Source organism: Enhydra lutris, unplaced genomic scaffold, assembly GCF_002288905.1.
Source record: "Enhydra lutris kenyoni isolate GAN:26980312 unplaced genomic scaffold, ASM228890v2 scaffoldscaffold23, whole genome shotgun sequence".
In the NCBI taxonomy this organism is placed as follows: domain Eukaryota; kingdom Metazoa; phylum Chordata; class Mammalia; order Carnivora; family Mustelidae; genus Enhydra; species Enhydra lutris.
In genome coordinates, this window is record NW_019154107.1 from 3,854,613 (window position 1) to 3,877,282 (window position 22,670).

General features: G+C 42.8%; 1 protein-coding gene and 1 pseudogene across 1 annotated transcript in view; one reads left to right on the forward strand and one right to left on the reverse strand.

Annotated features, from left to right (window-relative positions):
- The window catches only part of LOC111150447 (spermine synthase), a 50,718-nt gene that overhangs the window by 24,270 nt on the left and 3,778 nt on the right, over window positions 1–22,670 (forward strand). The window contains exons 3-9 of the mRNA XM_022507914.1: window positions 691–781; window positions 1,318–1,382; window positions 6,045–6,220; window positions 7,472–7,626; window positions 8,273–8,362; window positions 16,881–16,995; window positions 17,793–17,872. Of these exons, the coding sequence (XP_022363622.1) occupies window positions 691–781; window positions 1,318–1,382; window positions 6,045–6,220; window positions 7,472–7,626; window positions 8,273–8,362; window positions 16,881–16,995; window positions 17,793–17,872 (772 nt within the window). The remainder of the gene's footprint in view (window positions 1–690; window positions 782–1,317; window positions 1,383–6,044; window positions 6,221–7,471; window positions 7,627–8,272; window positions 8,363–16,880; window positions 16,996–17,792; window positions 17,873–22,670) is intronic.
- Window positions 20,592–21,062, reverse strand: LOC111150337 (annotated as a pseudogene).

Below are 22,670 nucleotides of genomic sequence, written 5' to 3' on the forward strand. Positions count from 1 at the left end.
CATAAGAGTCTGTCACATTCTCTCTCTTTTAAACAACTCCTTAAAAATGTGAAAACCATTCTTAGTCTGCAGGCTTTACAAAAACAAGTCTTGGAGGCTGGATCTGGTTTGCAGTCTGTAGGGCTGGAGCGCGCCAACCCTGATCTCAGTCAGTTTCACCACCCCTTGCTTGCAGTCAGAAAACCATGGCTCTCCATTGTGAACTCGCTGAAGGTTCATTGGGAAGACCCGAAGATGAAGGGCCGTGGTTACTAAACTTGGCCAAGTTATGTACCAGGAACCTTCTTAAAAATCAGGTTCACTCAATAAAGTAAAAAGATTAAAAAAAAAAAAATCAGGTTCACCAGGGCACTTGACTGGCTCAATCGGTAGAGTATGTGACTTTTGATTTTGGGGTTATGAGTTGGGGTGAGAAAAATCCGGTTCACCGAACATGCTACTGAATCACTTTCGGGGCCCAAGAACCTGTTATGTGAAAACATTAGCATCTGCTGAGTGTCTAAATCTTCCCTATATGATTGGTGGCTCCCCACCTCCAAGATGTTCTTGTAAGAAAGCAAAGGCTTAACCATGTAACGTAGAGGAAAAAAGAGCAGTGGTCTTTCCTTTTAGTTAGGTGGGTTGGTGTCTTTTCTTCTTTTGAATGCCATGATACAATTCCTAACCTTCAAATTATGCTTTCCTTTGTAGCTTTGCCAGTTTGAGAATTTACCCGCATGGATTGGTGTTGTTGGATCTGCAGAGTTATGACGGTGATTCGCCGGGCCAAGAAGTGGACAGTGTTGGTTTTTCACTTTTATTTACTTTTATTTAATTTTTTTTTACTGATTTTTAATTACAGGTATTTGAGGGTTATAAAATCTCATATTTTTAATGATAAGATGATTTTATGCAAGTGCTGATCTCCCAGTTAAGTTTAAATTTTCCTCCCTCCAGCTAAGTGATTTTAGAAGAAAAATAGTGGTTCCTCAATTGTTAGGAACCTGGCTTGTCCTTGTTCCTTTGGCTGCTTGAAAACTGAGTAATTTTACTTTCCATTGGACGAAATGTAAACCCTTGAGCAGGATGTTATATCTGCATTATTCTTGTGCTCTCCTCTTTCCTGTTATCTTGCTGGTGACTTGAACTGAGGTTAGCACCAGGAGGCCGGGTTGGCGTGGGTGTGTGGAACTGGGCCAGGCCTGGAGGCCGCTGCAGGGATGGGGGAGGTCAGGAATATCGCCCAGCTCTGTCACCATGGCCTCAGCCTCCTGGAGCCTTAGCTGTTCTACTCAGCTTATTCTATAAGCCCAATGACTTCTTTTCTTTGAATTGTAGCTTTTGAACAAAGTAGAAGAAAGAATGAAAGAATTGAGTCAGGACAGTACTGTGCGGGTGAAGCGGTAAGTCCACTCCTGAATATCCTTTTATATTTGTTTAACTGGTAAAATTAGAATGGTGGTGTTGTGCCCGAGTAGTGTCTGCTTCTGGCCAACATGGTAGACTGAGCTAATGGATGCCTCACACCCAAACAAGACAAAATATACGAACACACACACATACACATGCACTCACACGTGTGCACACATGCGCTGTGTAAAATGAAACAAAGGTAGTAAGGAGATAGCGAGGAGATAGTGAGTGAATCAGGATCTGGAAGCGTATAAGGCAGAGGAGCTGGGGGAGGCTTCCGCCTCAGTCGTAGGGGAGTGAGAGAACTCCCCACCCTGGTCCAGTAAAGTGAAAAGGTTGCTGTCTCTGCTCAGAGCTTTGGGCTCCGGAGTGGAATTCAGTTCTAAGATTTATGACAAGATGGGGTGATAGAAAATTTGCCTCAAAGCTTTTGAGTAAGGTGACTTGCTTGGCAAGATACTAAGAATCCGAGAGGCCACCCACCCTGAGCAGCCACAGGTTGGTTCTTTTCAAATGATAATAAAGACAGTTAAGCCCCCGTGTCCTGATCCTGACTGTGGCTATTTAAATTTCAGTTAATAAAAAGAGTTCCATTCCTCAGTCTCACTGGCCCCTGTCAGGAGCTAAGGGCTAGTGCACAGCGTGGGTATGGAACATTTCTTTTGAACACTGCAATGGTATTTGTGCATGGCAACAGATATTAAAAGAGCTTTGATAGAAGTCACAGCTTTGACATTTGTTGGAATGGACAGAGTCTTGCGTGGGGCCTGGGAATTAAGAATAGGAGTTAATTATGGATGCCCCACAAGTAATTCTCACCAGTTTTGCTCTTGTCCTGTCTGGGTGGCTCCTTAGCAGGCCCTGAAAAGTAGGAGACCTGTCTCTTACTCACAACAGCAAACACAGAGAAACCTAAAGGGTCTTTATCAAGGTCATGCCATCACTGATGGAAGCGACCAGAATACAGATTTCTCTAGTTGACGGGACTTTCCAGAGGCAGGCATTCATTTTGGCAAGACCTAGGATGTATGTGGAGGACTTACTAGCTCAGCATGCTAAGTTTTATCAGACCACAGGAAAGCTCCAGGGCTGATGTAAGGCAACTAGAATGTTGGTTAATCTCTTGATAGGGTAGAAAGCAGGAAACTGCCAGTAAATGAACACAATAGTGTACAACTTGCCCACTGTGGAAGTCGGTCAGAGCACCAAGGTTTGTTTACCCCACCTAAGTTCAGTGTACATCTCCTCAGCCATATTTCCCTCTTCCCCGTCCTTAAAAACATGTCCACACCTGTCCACTTTTCTGGACTTTCCACCTTTCCCTGCTTGCGGAGGTATTCAGCATTCCTTCGACTGGTGCACACCTATGTGCACCAACCTGAATTCAGAGGGTTCCCACTGTGTTCTGAAATGTGTTACCTCTGTGATAATGAATTGGCCAACATCAAAATGCCTCTGATTTTTATTGGTCTTGCTTTTATTGGGGTTACTTCTAGGAGTAAGTAAGTAGATGGAATACATTTATGGGTTTTGGCACCCACGAGAAGTCTTTGTTTCGGATATAGCAGTTTTCCAAGTGAGAGTGGAGTTCGGCTTCATATTTTCAGTTCAAAATACAGACCTTGCTTTTGCTTGTCATTGCTCCTTACGGCTTTTCGTAAAATCATGGTAGAGGGGTCCAGAAGTTACTGGGAGTACTTGGTGGCAGGCTTTTTGTAATTGGCCTCAAAAGGACAAGAATGGTGCCATTTTTCTGTCTGGGGAATGATATGGTTAGAAATTTAGTCATCAAGTAACTCGTAACATTATCTGAAATCATTATTCCCCTGTGGGCCATGGGATGGGGGCACTTGGGTGGCTCAGTCATTTGAGTGTCTGCCTTCAGCTCTAGTCATGATCTCAGAGTCCTGGGATCGAGCCCCACATCAGGCTCCCTGCTCGGCGGGGAGCCTGTTTCTCCCTCTCCCACCCCATCCTCCGCTTGTGTTCCCTCTCTCGCTGTGTCTCTCTTTCTGTCAAATGAATAAATAAAATCTTAAAAAAAAAGCCATGAGGTGCATTAGATAAGTTATTTTTATATTTTATTTTTCCAAAGAAAAGGAACAGGAAAACAAGCTTACGTCCACCAAGTTTTGTTGGGGTCGGGGCCGGGGCTGACGGAGAGTGCGGTAGGCACAGTGTACCTGAGACCCAGGACTTGCTCTGTCTGACTTGCTCTCTACGATCCTCTTCAATTTTCAGCAGTGAAGGTTGAAAGAGGGGTTGTGCTGGGCTCCAGAATGTCTCCGGTAGCCCATTACAAGGAGATGCCCTTCATGCTAGGATGAGTACTTCATCAAGATAAATGGCTTCCTCATCCTGTTAGAGATCCTTGTTGTTTCTTTGCCAGTCTTTAAAAACCATTGTGTTGCCGGGCGCCGGGCTGCGTCAGTCGGTCGAGCGTGCGACTCTTGATCTCGGGGTCATGAGTTGGAGCCCATCTTGGGTGTAGAGATTACTTAAAGATGAAATCTTAAGAAAGTATAATAAAATTAAAACAAATGAAAACCGTTGTGTTGCCATGAGCTCCTTACTTCAGCCAAGGCACTTAGTGACACAGTTGAGAATGGACATTTCGTTTCATCGGGTTTGTGCATAGTTTAGTAATTTCGTATAGCTTGGCTGCCTGTCAACCAGGGGCTGGGTTTCCTCCCCCGAAAGCCCATGACTTGGCATTTTTCACCTTCATCTAATGTCACTGGTAGTATATGCTCCTACCTCTCTGTAGCCACCAACCATTAGCCAGGGCTGGAAGAGGCTTCCCCCAAGTCCTGTTTGCCTGCTCTGGGCCAGGGAGGGAGGAGGTATGGTCCTGTTTGGGTCTGAAATGTTACAAGACAGGCCTGGTCTGCGAACATTCCAGCACCTGCATTTGTTCACTTAAGCAGTGCAGGGAGGGGTTAAATCAGGAGTTGCTAGGATTAAATGAGAATTAATGGGAATCTGCTTTGTAAATCTGAATGTTGTCTCTCTCTCTCTCTCTCTCTCTCTCTCTCTCTCTCTCTCTCTGTGTATATATATATATATACACACAGAGAGAGAGAGCGAGCACATGCAAGCAGGGGGAGGGGCAGAAGCAAAAGGAGAGAGAATCTCCAGCAGACCGCATACCCAGCGCACAGCCCGATGTGGGGCTCCATCCCATGACCCTGAGATCATGTCCTGAGCTGAAATCTAGTCGGACACTTAACCGACTGAGCCAACCAGGCGCCCCAATCTTAATGTTCTTTATGGTTGTCAGTGTTTGCTCAGAGGAAGCTTCATTAAAACAGGTTCAGACTGTATTCCTGGAAACAGGTGAGTGGGAGGGCAGAGACTCACCAGAGCAAGTCAGAGGTAGCAGATCCCAGCATACAGCTGTTTTACTGTTGCTGGAGAACACATGACTTGCACACAGGTAGGTAGGGAGCTAGTTCTCATTTTGTGTTTCTGTTAGATTTGCCAATCCCCAGTTCAGGCTGTGGTTTTCATTGTCATTTAGTGTCCTCTGCTGGTAGTTCCTAGTACATTCACATTGTCTGAAATACTGAGCGTTTGCAAAAGAATGGGATGGAAAATTCTCAGTTTGCAGTCCTTCTAGTAGTAATAATATATTCAGGTAAGAATCGTCTAGATGCCAAAGTTACTACTGGAGATTTGTTGAGAGATCAGGGCTTTCACACAGTTTGAGAGGGCTACCCCCAGGCTGCTTACTAATGTCCAGGGGAAAAAAGGTACCTTTGCAATTGGCGGGATCTAGTGCCATCTGCTTGAACCAACTGGTCACACTTAGCATCTCGAATGATAGGACAAGCACACAGCTTCTGCCCCTGATGTGCTGCTTGTGGAAGTATCTGCTCCCCTGACTTAATGAAGAAAGAGGTGTTCACGCAAACCCACCTTAGGCATTTTCTGCAGAGCACCTGGTCTGCACTTCCCTGAGATGTTAGGAAACACACCGGGTGGAAAAACTATACTAGATGAAATGAGGGTAAAAAAGGAAAACAAAATACAGCATATGATCCTTCATTCAATAGCAGAACAGCTGTAAGTGACATGATTGGGACAGTCGTGGGGGCATTTGAATGTGGATTGTGTACCAGATGATGGTATTAGACCCCCGTACACTTGTGTGAACATGGTAGTGGCAGCGTGGTGTGGGGTGAGCCGTCCTCAGAGATTCCTGCTGAGGTATTTGGACTGAAGTGTGATGTCTGAGGTGGCCATTTTGTCCAACCTTTTTTTTAGGGAAAATTGAAGGCATGCCAGAAAGGTTCATTAAAAAAGTAACCTCTTAATGTATGACAGTTGCTGAGATTTGCTAGTCGTCCAGTTTTGTATATAGCTGAAGACCCAGGATTTACATTTGTATACTATTCTGGAACTGATCAGAGGGCACGTGGCTTGCTTTTATACACTCAAGTTTCCGGGTTCGCTTTTCCCCCCAAACTTTTTTTTTTTTTTTTTAAAGTAATCACTACACCGAACATGGGGCTTGAACTCATAACCCCAAGGTCAACAATGGCATCATCTGCTGACTAAGCCACCCTGGTGCCCCTCCAGGTTCACTTTTAAGATAGCGGCCCCGTAAGCGGTGTTCTATAAATGCTCATTATTATTTTCCCTTTTTCCAGATTACCACCCATAGTTCGAGGCGGAGCTATCGACAGATACTGGCCCACCGCTGATGGTCGCCTGGTTGAGTATGACATAGATGAAGTGGTGTATGATGAAGATTCACCTTATCAGAACATTAAAATTCTACACTCGAAGCAATTTGGGAATATTCTCATCCTTAGCGGGGACGTTAGTAAGTATTACATCCCTACCCTAGTTAGGTAGCTACCTAGTTAGCTAACTAGCTACCCTAGTTAGGTATCCTAGTCACTTAGCGTAGCAAAGTGACAGTGTTTTAGATTATGGTGCTTTCATGACAAAGAGCACCATTGTGGATGTGTCCTAGTTTGTCCTTGGCAGTGCTGTTTTTTTGAAAGGAACATTTATGTCATAATAACCTGTGGATTGTCTGGGCTTTCATGTTTTATTTTTATTTGAAAGATTTTATCTTTTTTTAATCTTAGAGAGAATGTGTGAATGGGGGCGAGGAGGGGCAGAGGGAGAGGGGAAGCAGACACCACTCAGAGGGCAGAGTCCGACCAGGACCCCGGGGCTCCAACCCATGACCCTGAGATCACGACCTGAACCTAAACCAAGAGTCAGACACTTAACCATCCGAGCCACCCAGGTGCCCCTAGACTTTCACGTTTTATGGCAGAGCCATGAAAACTTGGTCTTGATGTTCCTTTTTCCTAGTATACTTAGTGTTGCGTATTGGCATGATACTCATATAAAGAAAAGATGATTGTTTATTTTTTTTAAAGATTTTATTTATTTATCTGACAGATCACAAGTAGGCAGAGAGGCAGGCAGAGAGAGAGAGGGAAGCAGGCTCCCCGCCTGAGAGGAGAGCCCGATGCGGGGCTTGATCCCAGGACCCCGGGATTATGACCTGAGCTGAAGGCAGAGGCTTTAACCCACTGAGCCACCTAGGTGCCCCTGCTTATTTTTTAAGAAATCTTTTTGTTATGGAAAATTGCAAACCTGAGTAGACAAAACAGTATGATGAACCTGCGTATACTCACCATTGAGTGCTAACAATTAGCAGCTCCTGGCCAGTCTTGTTTCCCCAAAACCCTAGTTTGCTTTTTTTCTCTTTCCTATTACGTGGAGCAACTCTCAGATGCTGTTTCATGTAATAAAAGATGTGATTGCTTTTAATCAGCATATCAGAACATTCTTAAGACTGAATTCTTTTTCCTGCTGACCAAAGTATATGTGTATGTTATATATTAGGTGTCAGGTGAGTAGGGTTGATGAAAAGTCCACAATGCAAAAAAAAAAAAAAAAGTACCTCTGTACATTGTTGACAGTTTTTAAAGATCAAAAATGAAAAAAAATTTGAATTTTAGACTAGATTCCAGCACTTTCTAGGATGGCAAGTCAGGTCGCAGTGTGGGTTTGGATAGAGTTACCATTTTGTACCTGTGTTTTTCCTCCCTAGATCTGGCAGAGAGTGATTTGGCGTATACCCAGGCCATCATGGGCAGTGGAAAAGAAGACTACAGTGGCAAAGACGTGCTGATTCTTGGGGGTGGAGATGGGGGCATATTATGTGAAATAGTCAAACTGAAACCAAAGATGGTCACTATGGTAGAGATATCCTTTGTTTGGAGGTCAAGTTCAGTTGGCTTCTATTTCCTTCCTCTTTTTGTCTTAAGACTCCAGTTAATGTTATGAGGCAAATGCCTTATAAATACTGCCTTGAACAAACATTCCATTTAGTACCAGTAGCCTTTTTATATGGCTACAGACAAAGCAGCAGAGATCCTCTAGTTGAGAAAACAAGAAAGCAACCTTGGTACCGTGTCTACTGCTTATCACTTTCTGGAAGGGCTTCTTCATGAGAAGAGAAAATTCCATTCTTTTTGAGTGACCTTGGTTCAAAAATTAAATCGTTGTGTCATTCCTTTTTTTTTTTTTTTTGATAAATCTGAGACCCAAGTTAGTGTTATAAAATTTATGTTTGTTTTACCTTTATTAAGATTTTTATCTATTTATTTGAGAAAGAGAGTATAGGGAGGGGCAGACGGAGAGGAAGAGAATTTCAGGCTGACTCCATGCTGAGCCGGATGCTGGGCTCGATCTCACAACCCTGAGATAGTGACCTGAACTGAGATCAAGAGTCAGACACTTAACCGACTGAGCCACGCAGGTGCCCCTGCCTTTTCTTTAAATTATTACTATTTCAGAATTCTTTGATAGATCCAAATTCAGGATTAATTTCTCCTTGACCTGTTCGAACATTGACCAAATGGTGATTGATGGATGTAAGAAATACATGCGAAAAACATGTGGGGACGTCTTAGACAATCTTAAAGGAGACTGCTATCAGGTAATTATGTTTTCTAGATAACATTTTGAAGTCCGCTAATAATATGTTATTGACTTGAATTGTACCTTCCTAAAACAACTTTAAGGGAAATTGGTTAAGAAGATACATAGATCATCTTGGAGGGAAGGAAAGCTTTTCCCCCTACTTTTAGCAGGTGGGGGAGGGACAGTAGATTATCCCCCCAAACTGATTAGGCACTTGGTGCCCGGAAAACAAAGGAGGCCACACTATAGAGTTTACACCGAGTTTTACTCAGGGATGCTTAACTGACCAGCTGGATCGGGCAGAGGATGGTCGTAGCAGCTGCGTAGTTGTTCTCTGCAAGGTCCAGACTGTGGTCCACGGATGTTATAGAGGAAGAGGACATGTAGGAAGGGCACTGGAGTCAGAGTGTACTGTTCCCATGACCCTCACTGGGTATGTGTGCACCTAACTGACCTAACTGACCTTTAATCAAGCTTTCATTAGATTTTACGGCACCACCTGTGTTTGAGGAAGGGGAAAGACCATTATCTCTAACAGATTCACGGGAAGCCAAAACGCATCCCAGCCTTCCTGGGCAGGCATTTCTGACGTACATCTATTAATCTCTAAGGTTCCAGAACATGTAGTCCCAAGAGAGGTCATTGAGCAAACATGAACGAGATTAGAGGGCCAGAGATGGACTCAGGTTTATCAGCACCCTTGCCCTCTGCCCTTCTAGATCTTGACTAAGACTCCTGTGATAGAAGACAGATTAACAAGAGAAAATCAGCAGTTGAGTAACGTTTCTCTTGTATGCTTGGGAGAGACCCAGAGATAAGTGAGTAACTCAGAGGTCGCTTTAGAATTTAGGCTTAAATATCATCTTTTTTTTTTAAGACTTTATTTATTTATTTGTCAGAGAGAGGGAGAGCGAGCAAGTGAGCACAGGCAGACAGAGAGACAGGCAGAGGGAGAAGCAGGCTCCCTGCCGAGCAAGGAGCCCGATGTGGGACTCGATCCCAGGACGCTGGATCATGACCTGAGCCGAAGGCAGCTGCTTAACCAACTGAGCCACCCAGGCGTCCCTTAAATATCATCTTAATAGGGCAAGGGATCATAGGTGTCTTGGGGAAAGTGAGTGATTTTTAGGGACAATAATGGGCCCTTGGAAGAGTAGACATGGTAGGTATATGATATTTGTGACTAAGCGTGTCTGGATGTGGTATCCATCTCTTGTCCTGTGATAGAGGTCACCCTTCCCTGGTTGAATCCACTAGGGAGAGGCTCTCTGACAGTGGAGTTTCTTTCCAAGGATTTGTCTTCAGGCAGATTGAAGGGGAGTTCACAGAAAGCTGCTTTCTCCATTTGCTGTTTTTCAGGTGCCTACAGCTCAATGGAATATACCAAAGTGGCGTACTTTGAGGTGGCGCGTTCTGCTACCCTTCAGACTCTTTGTGTGAATTGTGTACGTCTCAGCAGTTGCTTCTTGCTAAGCAAATTAGTTTCTGTCCTAAATTGTACTGTGCTTGCAAGTTGACCAATCATTACAGCTTGTTGGATATGTTTTGTATTGTATTTTGAGCATGCACGTGTTCAGTGCTTATATCTACAGTACTTGTTAGAACAAGGTAATCAAGCAAATACATTTTATTTGAATAGGATCTTAAATGTGTGTCTTAAAAAAAAAAGGAAATAGAAGTATGTCTCCAGATTTTTTTTTAAAGATTTTATTTATTTGACAGAAAGACACAGCGAGAGAGTGAACATAAGCAGAGGGAGTGGGAGAGGGAGAAGCAGGCTCTCCACTGAGCAGGGAGCCTGACACAGGGCTTGATCCAGACCCTGAGATCATGACCTGAGCCGAAGGCAGAGGCTTAACAACTGAGCCATCCAGGCACCGCCTATCTCCAGATTTGTAAACAATTCAGACGACTGCTTTAATTTGTTGATCTGTAAATTGTTTACCCCTACTGCATCTTCCCTAATGTGTTGGCATCCAAATTTGATTTCATGGTTCATGCATGTTAATTTTTTAAGCCGGAAGAGAGTTCTGTCTCAATTGAAATGTAGGTGTGATTGTTTTGTGGGCAAAAGGGAAAAGAAGGATATATATTTCACATGTGCTTTTTGAGAGTTTTAAGAAGGGGCGGGGTGGGGGTCAGTTTCATCAGAGCATGGCAGATTTGTTTCACTCACACGGAGCTAACGTTACCATTGTTGTCAAATAATGTTTGCATTGTTAGCTAGACTCTCTGCCTAAGGTGTAATTCTCAACCCTGCATCAAGTGGCTGTGCTCCTCTTTTGTAGCTGAGGAAGATTCAGCTTAGTTCAAAGGACATTTATTCAAGATTATAGGGAAAGTTTAGAAGAGTGATTCACTCTAATACCGGGCTCCCTGGCTCCTGAAACTTCCTTATATGGATTGAGAAGAACAATGTAAGCATATGCAGAACCACCAACCCAGACATGCCGTACGTGGAGTTGTAGAGTGTTGTAATTAGCGGCTGGGTGTATGGAGGGACCATTACTAGTGGCTTTGGAAAACAACTCTTGACTTGCACATGTGTGTGAAAGCAAAGCAGAGCACCGAAGGCAGGTGGTGACATTGACAGCTGGACGTTCTAGGGAATGGAAAAGTATTTAATTTGAAATGGTCCAGCTTTTGAGGAAGTTAGATGTCTGAAGATACCTGCCCACCCCTTCCGTCTTCTTGCTGGATTAGAACAACCATTAGGGGGAGCCTGGAAAATTCTTCTGAAGTTGAGGGTTTTCTGAGTGCTCTCAAGGGATGGGTTGGGGATTTCCTCATCTGGGGGTATCCACAGGCAAGCCCCTTATCCATTAAAATACTACCATTACAAAAAAGCACCAGGTCTTTGCAAATGTTTATTTCAAAAACACATAATTACCCTGCTTAACCAGTTTTAGAAAATAGAAAGTGTTCCAAAGTGCTCCCCATTCCTTTTATGATAGAGTAACCTTAATACTAAAATCCTTAAGGTAGTACAAAAAGAAAACTAAAGATTGATTTTGATGAATATACAAGATTCTCAAGGAAAAATAGTAAAACAAAATCTAGCAGTTTATTTAAAGAACTCTATTAGGCCCAAAGAAGATTTAGCTCAGAAACATAAAGATGGGAATCTTAAGAAATCTGTCAACATGATTGATTGTATGAATTATTTAAAGAGAAGATAGTCTATTAACAGATGACAAAGCGCTTGGGATATTTAGCATTCTTAATAAAAAGTCTTTTAAGTAAGATAAAATTTCAATAGAAGGGAAACTACCCAAACATAACAAACTATCAGAAACTTAATGTTACACAAAATGGCAAAATACATATGGCATTTCCAGTAAAACTAGAAATAAGGTGAAGATGCTTATTGTTATCCTTATTCAACATTGTTTTTGAGGCATTAGCTAAGGCAGGTAGGAAAATGAAGAGTAAAAATATAGAAAGAATCATTATTTGCAGATGATGTGAATGCTTAGACAGTCTAGGAAACTCACCTAGAAAATGAGTTGAGTTCATGAGAATTTGGTGAAGTGATTGGATGGAGACAGTCCAAAAAAATTTTTTTAAGCTATGTTAAATCCAGAACAATTTGAACGGAAATTGGAGGTAGAGAGTGGTCTGGAGATCCTATCAGAATAATGACAAAGAATAATGACCAATTTTTTTCAAGTTATTAATTTTAATTCCAGTGTAGTTAACAAGAGTATTATTATTAGTTTCACATGTAGAATACAGTGATTCAGCAATTCTGCATTACTCCCTGCTCATCATGCTAAGTGCACTCTTAATCCCTATCACCTGTTTCACCCATTCCCCCCCCTGCCCACCTCCCCTCTGGTAACCATCTGATTGTTCAGTATAGTTAACAGTGTTTTTTGGTTTGTTTCTATTTTTGGTTGTTCATTTTTTTTTTCTTAAATTCCCTGTATGAGTGAAGTCATACGGCATTTGTCTTTCACTAACATATTTCACTTAGCATAATACACTGTAGCTCAGCCCATGTCATTACAAATGGCAAGATGTCATTCTTTTTGATGGCTGAGTAACATTCCAGGGTGTGTGTGTGTGTGTGCACGCGCGTGTGTGTGCTTGCTTTATTCATTCATCAGTTGATAGACACTTGGGCTGCTTCCGTATCTTGGCTATTGTAAATACCGCTACCGTAAACGTTGGAATACATGTATCCCTTTGAATTAGCAAATGTTCTTGTATTCTTTGGGTAAATACCTGGTAGCGCAGTTGCTGGGTCATAGGGTAGCTCTATTTTTAACTTTTTGAGGAACTTTCATATTGTTTTCTATAATGGCTTCTCCCATTTGCACTTCCACCAGCAGGCAAGAGGGTTCCCCTTTCTCCACATCCTTGCCAACACCTTTTGTTTCTTGTGTTGACAGGTAATATCTCATTGTAGCCTTTTTTTTTTTAAGATTTTTATTTATTTATTTGACAGATCACAAGTGGGCAGAGAGGCAGGCAGAGAGAGAGAGGGAAGCAGGCTCCCTGCTGAGCAGAGAGCCCGATGCAGGGCTTGATCCCAGGACCCTGAGATCATGACCTGAGCCGAAGGCAGAGGCTTAACCCACTGAGCCACCCAGGAGCCCCTCATTGTAGCCTTGAATTGAATTTCCCTGGTGATGAGTGATAATGAGCATCTTTTCTTGTGTCTGTTGCCCATCTCTGTTGGCTGTCTGGAGGTTGTCTTTGGAAAAATGTCTGTTCATGTCTTCTGCCCATTTTTAAGTTGGGTTATTTGTACTTTGGGTGTTGTGTAAGTTGTTTATATATTTTGGATACTAACCCTTTATCAGATAATGTCATTTGCAGATATATCTTCTCCCATTCTGTAGGTCGTCTTTTAGTTTTATTGATTGTTTCCTTTGCTGTGCAGAAGCTTTTTATTTTGATGTAGTCCCAGTAGTTTATTTTTGCTTTTTATCCCCTTAACTCAGGAAACAGATCCCAAAAAATGTTGCTGTGACTGATGTCAGAGAGGTTCCTGCCTGTGTTCTCTTCTAGGATTTTTGTACTTTCAGGTTTCACATTTAGGAATAATGACCAATTGTTAAATACATAGGAGTATATTTAATTAAGAATGGTATTGTGGGACTGATAAGAATTATGTCAAGATCTTACTAAAATACCACAACTGTAGTTGGAATATATGGAGGGGCTCTTGGGTGGCTGGGTCATTAAGTGTCTGCCTTTAGCTCAGGTCATGATCCCAGCGTTCTGGGATCGAGCCCCACATTGGGCTCCCTGCTGGGCAGGAAGTCTGCTTTCCCTCCGCTAGTCCCCCTGCTTGTGTTCCCTTTCTCACTGTGTCTCTCTCTGTCAAATAAATAAATAAAATCTTAAAAAAAAAAGAATTGGAATATATGGAGAGGCATGTTACATTTCTAGGATGAGAATACCAGAACAATGTCTTTAACTTCCTAATTATAAGTAAGTCCAATCAGAATCCCAAGGAAGTTTTTAGAATTAGGTCATATGATTTTCGATTTCATTTGTCACAATAAATACCTAAGTATTGGCAAGAAAAAAAATTTTTTTAATATTTTGTTTATTGAGACACCCGGGTAGTTCAGTTGGTTAAATGCCTGCCTTTGGCTGTGGTCATGATCACAGGGTCCTGGTATGGAGCCCCCTTGTCTCAGGATCTCTGCTCAGCGGGGAGCCTCCTTCTCCCTCTGCCTGCCACTCCCCCTGCTTGTGTGTGCTCGGTCTCTGACTAATATATAAAATCTTTTTTTTAAGAAGATTTTTTTATTTGTCAGAGAACGAGTGAGCACAAGCAGGCCGAGTGGCAGGCAGAGAGAGAAGCAGGCTCCCCGCTGAACAAGGAGCCCAATGTGGGACTCGATCCCAGGACCCCGAGGAATGGCACGGAGACTTTGAACATGTCTGAGTGTGTGTATTCGTGCAAGTAAAGATGACCTAAGGTGTATTTCAGTTTGCTTGGGAAAAGGAGATTGAGTTGATTTCATAGGTGATGCCAACACGATGAGCTGTCCATCTCCATCAGAACAAAGTTAACGTGACCCTAGAAACCATAGAAAAATTAATCTCCGATGCCTTAAGCTCTGGGTGCAAAAACTTATTCAGCATATTTAACCTTAGAGCTGGAAAACCTTTTAAAGAAAGCCAAGAAACCCAGAAACTACAATTTAAGATTTAAAAAAATAAGATAACTAAATAGAAAAATAGCAAAGGATGTGAACTAGTATTTCTCCGAAGGCAAAAATCGTATGTCTTATAAACTTACAACAGGATGCTCACCTCTGTTAATGGCCCAGCAAGTTCATGTGAAAACAGTAGCAAGGGACCTGACAGAATAGAAAGAGGGGCAAATAAAAAAGAGGGACACAACAGAATGAGGCGCTCGCGTGCACTGCTAGTTGGAGTGTGAATTGTCATCAAAACTATAAAAACTGAAATGGACGTGCCTTTGGTCTCAGCAACCCAGAGTTCGCATTGTGGCCTATAGACCGGCATCTGTCTATACGAGGAGGTTAGAGAGTAGTTGTATGTTTTTTTTTTAAGATTTTATTTATTTATTTGACAGACAGAGATCACAAGTAGGCAAAGAGGCAGGCAGAGAGAGAGGAAGGGAAGCAGGCTCCCTGCTGAGCAGAGAGCCCGATGCGGGACTCGATCCCAGGACCCCGAGACCATGACCTGAGCCGAAGGCAGCGGCTTAACCCACTGAGCCACCCAGGCGCCCTAGTTGTATGTTTTTCATGGAATGATACAATTTTAAGAAATATCACTAGCCCTCCCCCAGAAAAAAAATCTATCTTTACCAAGAATGGTGTTAGATGAACATTTTCGAGTTCAGAATGTGTGTGATCCTAGTTCTAAGAGAACCGCGTGTGCGTCTGTGTGAGAATGTGTGTTGGTAGGAGTGTATGTGAGCATAGAACACTGTGCATGTCCCACGGGATTGATTAGTGTCTTGATCTCTGTGTGGTTGCACTTAGATGACGCATTAAGTGAAGCAGGTTATAAAACAATAGGGCTGTGAGATCAGGTTCTTCAAATTGTGACTGAGGATCTGTGTAAGGACGTTCAGAGGAAAAATTCTGGAATAGGTTATTTTAGGGAATTCTGGCAAACTTGACCTCTGACTTCCATGAACTTGGTTTTCATGAGTTAAGTGTGGTGTAACTAGAGAAGTGAAGGCAGGCCCCAAACCGAGTTTCTGTACTGTTGACCCATGAGGGTTAGGGGTCCTGCTCCCCCCCACCACACAGTCAAAATCTGCAATATAACTTGACTCCTCCAAAACTTAACATACGTAACATAATGTTGATTGGTTGTGTTACCAAGAACATAGTCAGTGAACCCATTTTGTATGTTATATGTATTATGTACTGTATTCGTACAATAAGCCAGAGAAAAGTAAATGTGATTGAGAAAAATCATACGGAAGAGAAAATACTTCTACAGTGTTGTATTAGAAAAAAAATACTGTGAATACCTATTTACTGTATTAGGAGAGAAAAAACTGTGAATAATAAGCGAATAACAGTTCAAACCCATGTTGTTCAAGGATAAATGTGTTTATTGCACAGGATCTGTTCGAGAATTCCAGTTCTTAACTACTATACTTGTTAATAATTGTGATTGTGGGAGTTGGTATTTCTTACATGGTTGTCTTACCAATAGTACTCTAAGTGGTTAAAAAAAAAAAGAAGAAAAGAAAAACTGTAGGTTAAAAGTTTGAGATGAGATGCAAAAAATCAATAGACAGTGAAGCCATTCAGTGCCTAGCATAGAAGAAAAAGTAAAAGTAGAAGAAAATAGAGACAGTAGTAGGAGAGACCATAGACTAGAGTTAAAAGTATGAACTTGGCTTTCATATAGATCTAGGTGTACTTCTTGGCTTCATTTCTTACCGGGACCTTTGGGCAAGCTGTGTAACCCCTCCGGCCTTCCCCCCTTTTTCCCTCCCTCCCTCTCTCTCTCAAAAGTAAGGAACCCTTTAGGAATTTGTGTTTCGTCCTTGTGCAGGGGCCATGCTCATCTTCCGCTGTATCATTCCAATTGTAGTGTGTGTGCAGCTGAAGCAAACACTATATATTCTCTCTATTTTTCTTTAGAGAGGAAGGGGTGGAGAGCCAGAGGGAAGAGAGAAAATCTTAAGCAGGCTCTCCATGCCTCTCCCAGCGTGGAGCCCAACATGGGGCTCGATCTCACAGCCCTGAGCTCATGACCTGAGTCAGAAGCTTAACTGGGTTAAGTCGAGACACCCAGGTGCCCCTTTGTAACCTCTCTTAACTTTGGTTTTCCATTTGTACAGTGTGGCTAATAAGAGTACCTGTAGATATGTTGCTTGGATGAAGTGAGAAGGCAGACAAAGCCTCTAGCAGGCACGGAATTGTAGCCGTAGAGGCTCGGCTGGAAGTCACTTTTGCTCACAGGCAGGCCATGTGCTGCCAGCAGCAGTTTCATTTCCCACTCCCCTCCCCAAGGGTTTCAGCGCTTCCACCCGCATGAGTCGGCTCACGTGTGTCTGTTCCTCTTCTCTTTGGAAGGTTCTAATAGAAGACTGTATCCCAGTACTGAAGAGGTACGCCAAAGAAGGGAGAGAGTTTGATTATGTGATTAATGATTTGACAGCTGTTCCGATCTCCACATCTCCAGAAGAAGGTAGATTGTGTTTTTTTCTGTTATAACTGAGATAATGTTCATGAAAATGTTTTACTTAGCACCTTGTGAGAACAGAAGGTTCTTAGAGATGGTCTCCTTCATTGATTGGTTCCTTCAGTTTTTCAAGGTAGTTCAGCTGAGGCCCACGGTGGAAAGATGGTTGGATTTCAGACACTAAATGAGCACATTTACTCAGTCGTTGGAGAGAGACACTAAATGAAATGACTCCTAATCACATCATTGACAAATTAGCTTGTTTGGGGATTTATTTCTGTTACGTGATTTTTAACCTGTACTGGGACAAACTGGTGAGCTTTCTAAACAACACCAGAGACAGTTCCCCATTCTCAAACCACACACTCCACATCACTGCTGGTTTGGCGTGTCAGAGTTAGTGTTTTTCCCATAATCTTGCCTTCCCGCTGAGCTTGCGGACCGGGTCCCCGTGTGATGACCCTTGCTGTTTCTCTCTTGGGATGTCCTGCTCCCCTCTTAAGCTGTTGTCTTTCAGATTTCAACCAATGCATTTCTGGTCAAATCTTTATTGGTATCGTTAAAGCAGTGCTAAGCACATGAATACTTGCTTTTGACCTTGCTTGAGTATGTGCACGTGTGTGCAGGACTCCCCAAAAATGACAGTAAATGCTCTTGAATATTAGGTCTTAAGCTCTTGGCTATTTCTTTCTTTTTTTGGGGTATTGTTGAATATTAATGTGGATATTTGACTTTTTAGATGTTGTTTCTGATGCATGCAAGCCTATATTTATATAATGTAAAAATTTTTTTTTAACATCCAGATTCCACATGGGAGTTTCTCAGACTGATTCTTGACCTCTCGATGAAAGTACTGAAACAGGATGGGAAATACTTTACACAGGTAGACTACTTAACTGTTTTTTTTCCCCAAAAGTCTCAATAAGAATTTTATATTTTGAAATTTGCATGTATTTTATTGAAATTTATATTTGTTAAGGATAGAACGTTGTAACTGAATTATGTTCTTTCAAACAGTAGTTTATAAATAGCTGACCTGTCCTGCCTTGGGAATTCACGAGGCGGTTTCTGTCCTCACTGCCTGCTGTCCTGATTGCCCAGCCCTGGGCTGTGGCTGTAGTGTGTAGTATCTGCCAGCAGATGGAGACACAGATTGTGATTTGGGGTTTTTTTTTTTTTTTTTTTTTTTTTTTTTTTTTTTTGGGACTTTTCCCTCTCTTTATCCTCTAGGAGATTGTTCATAAACTGCTTTGCCTGTAGTATGTGCTCCTACCACCAGATGGAAGCAAATTTTTTTTCTCATTTTCTATGGGCTTCTTAAATTTAAAAGAAAATTTAAAGTTCGTATCTTTTGTTATGTAAAATATAGAAATAAAATCTACCAAAGCCCTGAAGAATGTTCTGAAAATGATCACGAAAGGAACTAAAGGATGGTCTGTGTATCTTTACTTGGTACAACAATCCCTTGACCCATAAGCAGAAGATAAGCACTTTGGTTTGCACTGTGGTCCCTGTAATTCTTAAGGGCTTTCGGGAGACCTCCTGCACCCCTTTAAAAAGCATTAGTATATTTAAATGTGAAGGACTAGTAGAGAGGTCTTAACTTTATTCTCCCAAGGAGGCATTTTAATGCAGGCACAGGGCGGTTGATGGGATCTGAGATTAATAATGCTGAAAACAACTTGGCAACTCTAAGAGACACTTTGGTCTTCAGCCCATCCTGTTTTCCTTCTCTCCTCCTGCAGGAAGATCCACCCCATGGTGATTAATCCTAGACCTTGTACTTGGTGAAAATATTGAGAAGCTTTTAGGGAAACCGATAGCTGTGTATGAATGGGTGTTTTGGCCTGATGTTTAGGAATGATTTTTTTTTAACACATTCTAGACTTGACTCCAAAGCAGGGGTCTGCAAACTATGGGCAAAATCTCCTCTCCTGCTTGTTTTGATAAGATTTTCTTGGTAGACAGCCGCATGCATTCGTGACAATTTGCCTTTGGCTGCCCTCATGCTGTAGGGGCGGCATTGAGTAGTTGTGATGGGGACTGTCGGATCTGCAGAGCCTAAACTATTTTCAGTCTGGTCTTTTACAGAAGAAGTTTGCAGACCCATGCTTTATAGGAAGCCTACAATAAAACCTGGGGAGGGCTGCGAAGAGCCACACGGGTGGAAATTGAGCTGCCTCAGGGCGGGGAGGGGGGTAGTTTGAATGGGGAAGATAGGCTTTCGTGAGACTAGAAGAGACAGGTCCTTGGACTTGATCTGCCTCCCTTCTCTTCTCCACTTCGCATTAAGAAAAGCCCTAGAGTTTCTTTGGTACAAAATAATGTATATGGCATTTGTGTAAATTATGCAAAATACTACCCCCCCCCCCGCTTGATAAGTGGACATTACTAGTACCCTCGTTTGACACATCTACATTCCTCCCTAATCCCTGTCTGCCTTCCAGAAGGTAACCCATTTTTTTAAATTCCCATATTTTTCCTTCCTTCCTCCTTCCTTCCTTCCTTCCCTCCCTGTGCCCAATGTGGGGCTCAAACTCATGACTACAAGATCAAGAGTCACACACTCTCCCTAGTGAGCCAGCCAGGCACCCCCTTGTACTTTCTTTATAGATGTTTCACATGCGTGTAATTTCCTAAATCCTTCTATTGTTTACCTTGCTTTTGAACTTGCTAAGAACAGCGGTGTTAAGAATGTATTCTTCTGGACCTGTTATTTTTTGACATTACAGAAATCATAACCTCTTTTTTTTAAAAAGATTTTATTTATTTACTTGACAGATCACAAGTAGGCAGAGAGAGGGGGAAGCAGACTCCCTGCTGAGCAGGGAGCCCGATGTGGGGCTTGATCCCAGGACCCTGAGATCATGACCTGAGCTGAAGGCAGAGGCTTAACCCACTGAGCCACTCAGGCTCCCCATAACCTCTTTTTAAAAATATTTTATTTATTTATTTGGTAGAGAGAGACACAGCAAGAGAACAAACACAAGCAGGAGGAGGAGGAGAGGGAGAAGCAGGTCTCCCGCTGAACAGGGAGCCCGATGTGGGGATTGATTCCAGGACCCTGGGATCGTAACCCGAGCCGAAGGCAGACGCTTAACAACTGAGCCACCTAGGCACCCCGAAATCATAACCTGTTAACTGTTAAATTTAAAAGATAAAAATAGGTGCCTGGGTGGCTCAGTCGGTTAAGCGTCCTTTTTTTTTTTTTTTTTTTTTTTTTTAAGATTTATTTATTTCATTTGAGAGAGAGAGCACAGGCTTGAGTGGGAGGGGCAGAGGGACAGGGGGAGAATCTCAAGCAGACTTCCCCATGAGCGCAGAGTCTGGTGCAAGCCTCAGTCTCACAACTTCCAAGCCATCTGCCCCCATGCTCTCTCTAAAAATAATAATAATAATAATAATAATAATAATAAAAGGTATAAACAGTACAGAAATCTGTAAAGTTAAAAAGCAAGTGTCACCTACCCATACCTAACATGGGCTGAGGAAGACTTTCTAGAACCAAACTAATGAATTGGGATACACCTCTTAGAATGCGCCCCCCACCATTATTCCCTTCCCTTCCTACCATTTAATATTAGTTTTTACACTTCACATCCTTAAAAGGTGTTTAATTCTCTGCTATTGGGTTTTTGTTCTGCATCTCCAATTTTTTTTAATCCATTGAGATGTTTTATTTGCATGTATATGTTACATCCCAAGAAAAAGAATCCCAGGATTTTCCCTCCTGTGTATTTTCACCTTGCCTCTTCTCATGGTCCATGATGCCAGCCGAGGTTGTCAGTACAGTGAAACCAAACTGGTGGGATGAGAGCAGATTATTCTGCCATTTTTCTAGATCAGATCTGGGGCTGATCACACCACAGTTGTCTGACCTGCCTGTGAGGTTCACGGCAATGTTGCCAGCTCTGTGATCATCAGTGATCGCAGATTTGCCGCTGCATCATCACGGGGAGAAACTGGACGTGGAATTCGGAGCCTGGCTTATCAAGTGCCTGGCGTTTGCCTCTCTTCTCGGCTCTGTTAACGCTCTCGGGAGCGTCAGCCGGGATGTTCGTGCGCACCATTATGGCCGCGAAGAAAGACCTGATATGTTTTTCTTAAGAAAAGAAAGAAAGGCACTTCCATTTAAAAACAGAGGAAACATGACTTTTTTTGGGTAGGTCTCCATTTGTGGTGAGGTTTTTTTCCTTTCCTTTTTTAAACTGCTTTGTGACAATGTTGAGGAAGAACAAATGAAAACTTTCCTATTTCCTTTCCACATTCTCAGCAAGGACATCCTCCCATATGCCCTCAATAGAGAGAGAGTGGTGTCAATTTTAAGATGGCAAGAAAAACCATTGAACTGTGCACCTAGGTGGCATTTCCATTCTATAGCTTCCCCAGGGGTGATGTGTTCTAAAAACATCCAGGCAGTGTTTTCTATCTGTGAATCGTAAATTACACGTGTGGTGTTTATATACTCTCACGGTGAACTTGATGTTGAAACCAAATTATATACTGCTGAAGGGCTCTTTGGCCAAATCCCACTGCAGGACCCTAGATGATGGGTTACTAAACAGGCTGGCACTGAAGGACGACGTCATGCTGAGCGAATGTGCTAAGTTAAAACCACCGAGGGCAGCTCTCAGAATAGTTCTTTTTGCCCACTTGCCTGTGGCTGATTGGTTGGTTGGTTTTGAAATGCCCTTCGTGGGGATGCTTACATCACAGGATGCTTCATTTGTAAATGGTTTTCATTTTACATTGTACTTGGCTGTTCTGAGGCACATTGGAAGTGAAGTTGTTAACAACTAGAATCGGCACGCACATTCAGTAGTCTTCAGAATGTTAGGAACTTCAGAGGTTAAAAGGAAATAGGTGGTATTAAGTACCCATTATGAGAAGCCCTTGGGGGAAGTGGTGCTAGAATGATAAGCCCTACCCCAGACCTCCCGAGTGAAAATCACTTGTGACTCCCGTGCACATTACAGAGGAAGAAGCTCTGCTTTAGGGATGGCCGGCAGCCTCAGTCAGTGGAACATGGGACTCTTGATCTTGGGACGTGAGTTCGAGCCCCACGTTGGGTGTGGAGATAATTTAAAAAAAAAAAAAAAATAAGAAAGCACCTGCAGCCCTGCTCTGGAACTATGCAGATCCTATGTCACTCGCTCTGCTCTCTTCTTGGCCCGCATCTCATTCATCCTTTCTTCCTTTGTGGTCACAGAGTGGCTACTGCAGCTTCTGATGTCACCTCTAGGTACTAGGTAGGAGAGAAGTTGAAGAGGCGGGTCACTCTGTTTATCCTTGGTTGTCCAGAAGCAGAAACTTTTGCCCAGATGCCCCCAGCAGGCTTCCCTCTATCTCCCTGACCACTGGCTGTGGGGGGGTGCTGTGGGAGGCGCGGAGGGAGTGGAGATAATTTAAAAAAAAAAAAAAAAATAAGAAAGCACCTGCAGCCCTGCTCTGGAACTATGCAGATCCTATGTCACTCGCTCTGCTCTCTTCTTGGCCCGCATCTCATTCATCCTTTCTTCCTTTGTGGTCACAGAGTGGCTACTGCAGCTTCTGATGTCACCTCTAGGTACTAGGTAGGAGAGAAGTTGAAGAGGCGGGTCACTCTGTTTATCCTTGGTTGTCCAGAAGCAGAAACTTTTGCCCAGATGCCCCCAGCAGGCTTCCCTCTATCTCCCTGACCA